General features: G+C 39.7%; 1 protein-coding gene across 1 annotated transcript in view; it reads left to right on the forward strand.

Annotated features, from left to right (window-relative positions):
• The window catches only part of RBM17 (RNA binding motif protein 17), a 17,468-nt gene that overhangs the window by 1,749 nt on the left and 7,600 nt on the right, over window positions 1-8,119 (forward strand). The window contains exons 2-5 of the mRNA XM_024732308.1: window positions 724-840; window positions 3,625-3,791; window positions 4,616-4,713; window positions 7,500-7,556. Of these exons, the coding sequence (XP_024588076.1) occupies window positions 724-840; window positions 3,625-3,791; window positions 4,616-4,713; window positions 7,500-7,556 (439 nt within the window). The remainder of the gene's footprint in view (window positions 1-723; window positions 841-3,624; window positions 3,792-4,615; window positions 4,714-7,499; window positions 7,557-8,119) is intronic.

Consider the following 8,119-nt stretch of genomic DNA (forward strand, 5'->3'; position numbering starts at 1 on the left):
TTCTTAACCACTGTGCCACCAGGGAAGCCCAAGTCTTGTTTTTTTGTTTTAGTTTTTTTTTAAGTTGGTCTAATTTTTTAAATCTTCGTTTCTCGTAACTTTTGCTTTGGACATAAGATGTATAAATAAGGTTTTACATTCTAATGATAATGCTATTTCATATATTCTATTCTTGAAGGCCTCAGTCTTCTCTTTTGTAAAGTGACTGACTCCTAGGAACAATTCTCATACTTAATAACATAAACTCAGTTAGACTATAAGTGGACATAATTAGTGGGCAGTCTCGGTTCAATGGAAGATAAAATAGAAAAGCAGAAGTCGAAATATACTAGAGATATACAGGTTAGGTATACTCATCCACAAGTGTATGCCCAAGATATAAAAACATACCCATTCCTTGTGAAAGATCCACACTAGTTGAAATGTAATGCGGAGAATCTAATGTAGAGCTTTTTTCTTATATTATTTCATATGCAAATTTAAATAAAAGCGACCAAGCTTTCTGTAAAGCTTTTACAAAAATGGAGGAAATTTGTGTTGTTAAAAAAAAGGGCTAAAGAAACTAGTATATGGCTATTGTAATAACTGAATTAAAAGACTGTTAAGATTGTTTTTCTCATATCTGAAAGGTTTGTTGCAGAGTCCAAAAAAAGCTTTGTTACAAACAGTATGAATTTTAATTTGAAGCCTCAGTATACTTTTCTTATATTTTGATGATTTTAGAGCCAGAGGACAAAACAAAGTACGGTCCTTGCCCCAGTAATCGACTTGAAGCGAGGTGGCTCTTCAGACGAGCGGCAGATCGTGGACACCCCACCGCACGTGGCGGCGGGCCTCAAGGTACACTCCCCACCCCCAGCTGGGTGGGCCTCCTGCTTTCCACAGGCTGCGCTTTACACATCACTCTGAACACACCTCCTCAGTAGGCCTTGCACTCTAGGCAGTATCATTTTCAATTTAATGTTTACTTCAGTTTTATCAAGTTTAAAACATTCATCTGTTTAAAACACAGTAGTTAATTATAGAAAAATCAGAAACTGGAGGTAGGCAAAAAGAAAAATAAATGACTTTGGTCCTACCGTCCAGAATTTAAAAACTTTGTATTTTGGAATAGCTTTCTATCCTTCACCTTCTCCACCTTCTGTTCTCTGATTTGCATTTCTCACTTAATATATTGTGAGTGGCCATCTGTGTCAAAAAGTCTAGGACCATATGATCATTTTATTGACTTCACAGTATTCCCCTGTGTGGGTTTGCTGTGAAGCTCTTGGGGTTTCTTGACCAGAGGAAGTGGTCCTGCTCCTGCAAGGCTGATAGTCTGTCCAGAGGGAAAGGCACCCCACAGTGGAAATTTTCTGAGGATTCTTAGTCATTCAACATTTTTTCCCACAAATTCTTTGCCTAATTTTTTCTTGCTACATCTAATGAAAAACTGGTTAGTCATCTTCTGTTATTGTATATTGGCTCTAGAACCTATAATATCACCCCCAAATTTAATCAGTAAGCATTTTCCTTCTTGCTGCATAGCCAATTTTTAATTGTAAAGCATTCCCATCAGGTGAATATGTATGGTGATTTACACACCTATTTCCTAACTGTAGAACCAGTAAACCTCTAGTGAACACCTCTGCAGAGTGCTTTCTATGCATTTAAAATTATTTTCTTAGGATAGATTTCCTGAGGTGACATTAGGAGATCAGTCACTTTTATGGGCAATTTATTTAGCGCCAGCTTGTTTCCGGCAGAGTTGTATCAGTAAATAGTATCGCTTGTAACATGTGAGCATTTGGGTTTTTCCTACCCTCCCTAGCATTGGGTATTAACATTCAGGCTTTTAAAATCAAGCAAGCTGCTTTATTCTTTATAGCATTTAGAGAAGGATGGCTCATTGTTGAACTTAAGCAGGGTTTATACAGTAAAAGTTGTTTGCTGTCAAATATTGAAATGACAAAAAATTAACCTTCATGCTGACAGTCTGGTCTCCGAGTTAGAAACTTTGTGATGGCAGTGTTCTGTAAATCGAGGGGCTCATTGTTAGCTTCTCCTATCTTACTAATAACTGAAAGGAAATGTCGTTCATGTGCTTTTGTGGGTTTTTTTTTTGCGGTACGCGGGCCTCTCACTGTTGTGGCCTCTCCCGTTGCGGAGCACAGGCTCAGCGGCCATGGCTCACGGGCCCAGCCGCTACATGGCATGTGGGATCTTCCCGGACCGGGACACGAACCCATGTCCCCTGCATCAGCAGGCAGACTCAACCACTGCGCCACCAGGGAAGCCCGCTTTTGTGTTTCTAAAATGTCTTTTATGTGAACACAAATGAATAACTGCCCTTTGGGAGCCCTGCCTTAAATAGATTTTTGTAAGATTTCCAGTGATAGGGCCTGGGAGGTGATTACAGTTACTTTTCTAATTTCTTTTATTCGTCAAATCAAAGTGTTTTTTGTTTTAGGTGTAAGGAAACCATGAAGTGTTTGTTTTATGATGAAAAAACATCAAACTGCACAGTGTAATCCAGGAATTGTTGGATTTAGATCCATTGATGATGAGCATAAGCTCTCTTTATCATGCCAGTTTTGTGTTCATGTATAAAGTACCTTTTACAAGCAACCTTCCTGCCTTTGGCAGTGCTGGGCATGCTCCTCCTGAAAGAGGTGCAGAGTGGACGCTCGGGGACACTGACCTGAGCTCATTTGGGGGATCTGCGGAGACCAGGGAAGGCATCTTACTTTTACAGACAATAAGGAGGCATCATGCTAGGAAAACTAACAGAAGAAAGTATGGAGGTTTAGGAACGTGAGACCACGCAGTAGGTCAGGGCTTACGAGAACCATGGAGATCAAGACCACGAGCCTAGGGCAAAGCCCCCTTCTCATTGTGTGTTTCTAGTTGACTGTGTGCTGTCTGCCTTTGGTTTTTCCGATTTCTTTGTTAAGGCTACTACCTCTTTTTCTCTCAAAGAGTAGCCCCAGTTTCTAAATGTACAGAAGAGAAATGCAAAATGTTGTCATCTGAACCTGACTTAGTGGACCTTAAAAAATGAATGATAATGTGAAGGCAGTTACCTCCACCTGTGCAGACTCAGGCCTGAGATGCAGATGACTGGGGAGGGTGTGAATTCCAGAGGATTTCACAAAGCCCAAGAGGATGCCTTTTACTTTTTTTTTTTTTTAATTTTAATATGTCATGTCTCCATGTAATCAGAATCTATTCTAATAAATGACTATAAGAATGTGTTATTCATGAGTTGTTTTGTATTTTAAGTTTTCAGAGATATATATATATATATATATATATATGTATTCTGTGTTTGCTATAAATAATCAAATTTATTGCGTGAAATTTTAGGTGGGGGCAGCTTGTTTAAGACTTCCAGGAAAGTGCTGTAGGGTGTATGGAATTAGTACTAAACTGAGAGGTGAAATGCCTTGTCATGTTCTGCTGCTAGGTGTGTGGCCGCGTCAAGTCCCTGAACCTCCTCGGGCATCTGCTCCCTCATCTGTAAAGCAGAGGCAGACAGGTGGTCTTCAGGGCCCCTCCTAGCCCTCGTATTTTTTGACCTTAATTCTGTGAATAAAATTCCAGGACAGAGGATGATACTTACTTTGGCATTTTTCCCTTCCTCAGGACCCGGTTCCCAGTGGGTTTTCTGCAGGAGAAGTTTTGATCCCCCTAGCTGATGAATATGATCCCATGTTTCCTAACGATTATGAGAAAGTAGTGAAGCGCCAAAGAGAGGAGCGACAGAGACAGCGGGAGCTGGAAAGACAGAAGGAAATAGAAGAGAGAGAAAAGTAAGGCCTTGCGCGGATGTGGAAGTGCTCTACGTTTGAAATGGTCGTTCAGATGTTGGTGAATGAACTTTAGTGCTGTCTGTAAGGCTGAGTGGGTTTCCTGGTTGGTCTGAGCAGTTGTCAGGAGGAGTCAGGTTGTTGTTAACAATGTGTGGTCGTTACATCCCAGCACGAAAACAAACTCCAGAGCAAATTTCATATACAGTTGCAGAAGAGTATACGTTTTGGGTGAGTTCTTGGAGAAATGACTTACAAAGTGATGTTGAATAATAGGGTTTTTTCCTATGCTGTGACTCTGCTAGCGTCATAACTGCTTAAAGTATTTAAAATGTTATTCTTAACTTTTGCTGTTTTTGAGCCAGATGGAGTTTTTAAAAACTCATATACATCTTTTATGTTTTTTGAAAGTATGGGCAACAAGGATTTATTTGCATTTCTTCTTTTAAAAATACTGAGTATTGTTAAATATTTATATAAAATATTAATATATTATTATTAATTGAATCACTTCATGAAGTGAAAGCATGTTCTAGAGAATCAAAATTATTTAATTAACTATTGCCTATTGTTGATATGCTTTAAAATTGAAAGAGGTAAATATCAAGGAAACTTTTTTCTTGCTGTTTATATTCATATACCTCTTAAATTTGTTCGGTTTATCTTCTGGATTTTTCTCACTTCTCATACTTTTGCTACTTTAGTCTTTAACCAGTTTGCATGCCCCTCCCCCCCCCCCCCCAAAAAAAAAAGTCAAGGTGACGTCCTTGAGTTCACATCTCTGAATTGGTTCATCTGTGGTGAACATTTATTTCCTCTTATCACAGGAGGCGTAAAGACAGACATGAAGCTAGTGGGTTTTCCAGGCGACCAGATCCAGATTCTGATGAAGATGAAGATTATGAGCGAGAGAGGAGGAAGAGAAGTAAGGCATGAACACAGATACTATGTTTCAAACATGGTGCAGTTCCACCGTTTCATATTCAATTTCATAAATGGTTCATCTGACACTGATTTGGGTAATTTTCTCTCCAGAATCTCAGCAACCCACATGTTCATGACAGTGTAAATTTACATTGTTTTCACATATAGTCTTTCAAACATTTACTTGTTGGACACTTGGAGCATAACTTAAAATACATGCCCACTCTCGTCTTTACCCTCAGCACAGTCGGACCAACCTGTTCTCTGTATCCAGCTACATTTCCGTTAAGAACAGCACTGAATGGAGGAGAGTCAAGGCACTCATTTCCAGAACCTTTGCCACTAACACGCATGACTGAGCTTCCCTGGACGCTGGTTTCTTTCAGTGTCGTACGGGGAGCAGGGAGACAAGCATTTGAACTAGGTGCTTCGTAAGACCTCTTCCATCTCTAAGAGGTCTCTAAGAGCAGCATTGTAGTTGTGTCAGAGCCAAATTCTTAGTGATCACTAGATAGCTAAGCAGTGTTCATTCTTGAGAGAATGGAATGCTATTTATCTAGCTCCATCATGTTTGATTGCTGGGATTTCCTGGATTTAGTTCACCACTTTGGTTGACAGATTGAGATTTAAATGAGAAATTGAAATCTTCCTGTCTCCTAGATACCAGGCACTGTTCTAAGCACTCTGATGGATTACCTCCTTTACACCACACAACTTTGTACCACACAACTCAGATAACTGTGATAATCCTTGTTATAGTGGACTGGTGGGAATAGCGTTGTGTATGAAACGGGTCCATTGTGCATCTAACCAAGATCTTTCTTTACCTGAAAACCTCATTGCGATGTGGTCACCTTTACCATGAGACCTAAGAAGAATGTTATCATGAATCTGGAGTGTATTTCCACATACATGAACTCTGTGTTATGACCAGCAGTTTGGCAAGCTTGGTCTTCCCAGTGTACAGCCAAGGCTTTTCAGGGCTTAGGTTAAACTTTAAAATACTAAATGAGTTGGAAAGGAGTGGGTCTGTACTAATTTAGAATTCTTACTCTTTCAATGCAGATATGAGTTACACAGATTTATAGAATACTTACTGCACAACAACAAAGAACCAGGCTCATAGATACAGAAAACAGATTGGTGGTTACCAGAGGCAGGGGTTGTGGGGAGCTGGGAGAAATGGGTGAAGAGGGTCAAAAGGTACAAACTTCCAGTTACAAAATGAATCATGAGATTGTAATGTACAGCATGGTCACTATGTTAATAATACAAATAATTGCAGAGTTTTGGATTGTTTTACATAATGTTTATTGTTTTAGGCCATTACATTTTGGGGATAAAATAATTGCATATTTGAAAGTTGGCTAAGAGAGTAGATCCTAAAAGTTCTCAAAACAAGAAAAAATTTTTGTAACGATGTGGTGACAGATGTTAACTAGACTTTTTGTTGTGATCGTCTCACAATATATACAAATACCAAATCATTATGTTGTACACCTGAAACCAATATATTACATGTCAATTATACCTCAACTGAAAAAAGGCTTACTGCGTGCTAAGCACTATCAGACACTGCATTGTTTTTCTGCGGAGGAATAGAGTTAGCATTTGAGTGTGCTCTGTGTGTCAGGCATTATGTTAACATTTCAGATTCATTATCTTCCTAATCAGCAAATGCCTGATTTATTAACTTGTTTTAGAATCCAGTACATAGGTTGAATATTTCTTGGTTTCATCTTTCCAACTTACAAATCAGCTACCCTTTTTTGTGAGGTGTGCCTTCTATACTGAGGACTATTTTTTTTTTTTGGAACATTAGCAGGAACGATATAATCTAATATTAGGGAAGTAATGGTGTTAATATCCGTTATGTGTACTGCTGTTAACATATTGGTGGTCATATTTTAACATGATTAGTAGCAAATTTTCAGTAAACAACCTGAATTTTGTATACTAAACTCATTGGAGCTGATCTTTTCAGAATCAGTTAATAATCACTTAGGTCTTAGTGGCAAGGTGAAAAATGATAATAGGTATGTCAAAAGACATGGAAGTTTTATTAAGGCTCATATTTCTCCGTAAGTATTTTTTCTAGTCTAGGCCTGTTAATCATTATGCTTATACACTGGCTTTGGGGGATTTCTTTTGTGAAACATTGTGTGCTGGTGCAGCATGGTTTTGTAATTGGTCTCTTTACATTGTATCGATTTTTGGGGAGTGTTTTCATTGATGATGAGGTTATAATACATATGTTAGCACTTCTCCCTAGTGAAAAATTCCTTATGTTCTCTGCTCATGCTTTCCCTCTGGTTGTCTGAAAGAAAATGGAGTCTACTTTGGTTTGTTCGTGCCCACCATTCTCTGTCCAGGAAACATGAGCAGGAATGGTGACAACACAAAACAGATTGTAACCAGAAGTACTGACACTTCCAAATAGGTGTTCAGTCCCAGTGGTCTGCATCCTGGAAAGCAGGGTGCTGTCTTGTGGGGGATGCTCTGGCCTCACAGGGAGCTGGGTTTCATTCTGTCCCTGCCTGTTCACTCTCCCGCGATCATTTTCTCATCTGGAAAATGGAAGCAGTGATAACCTACTTCTGTATTTTTGATCCTGGATTCAGATACTGAAGTCTTCAGATGTTAGTGGGAGGGATGGAGTAGCATCCCTTCCTGCTTCTTTCTTTGGAGGGTGGTGTGATGTGACAGGTGGCCTGTGTCACATTCCTGAGGATCCGGCATCTGAAATGCTTTCCCTCCTTTAATTGGTGGAATTTCTGTTTTCTGCAGGTATGGGCGGAGCTGCCATCGCACCACCCACTTCTCTTGTAGAGAAAGACAAAGAGTGTACGTACCTGTTTCTTCCCCTCTCTGTTCAGATACACATCTTTAACCCAGTTGTGGGAAGTCTTAGCTGGAATCAGCCAGGTGTCCTGAGTGCAGGGAAATGGCTGGAAACCCGTCCTTGCTCTAACCCTCAGCCAAGTGCTCTCTTCCACCCCCTTAAGTTTAATACCAGGCTCTGAGGCGGGGTTTTTCTCTTGTGAGATGCTTTTTTTGTTTGTTTTTAAAAATAATTCATTTTGTCTTCTCCAACATTTCGTTATTTGGAGTTAGGTAAAAAACAGTAGCTGAGATTTTGTGCTCAGTGGTCTAGGGGCTGTTAAATTTGTGACCCTCCACAAGGTGGCAGCACCTTCCTGAGTTAGGTCAGTGCACAGGTTGTGTGCGTTTACTCAGATTGCCCAGTCTTCTCCCAGTGATCTGTTCTAGAATTTGGGGTTGGAGTTGGACTTTGAGGAGTCATGAAGCTCATCTTCCTGCCCTCTGGGTTGGACCATACCTAAACTACCCCAAGAACATATAGTCATCCCTCGTGCTTTTTTTTTTTTTTTTTTTTTTTTTTTTTT

Source organism: Neophocaena asiaeorientalis, unplaced genomic scaffold (genome assembly GCF_003031525.2).
Source record: "Neophocaena asiaeorientalis asiaeorientalis breed wild unplaced genomic scaffold, Neophocaena_asiaeorientalis_V1.1 scaffold176, whole genome shotgun sequence".
In the NCBI taxonomy this organism is placed as follows: Eukaryota; Metazoa; Chordata; class Mammalia; order Artiodactyla; family Phocoenidae; genus Neophocaena; species Neophocaena asiaeorientalis.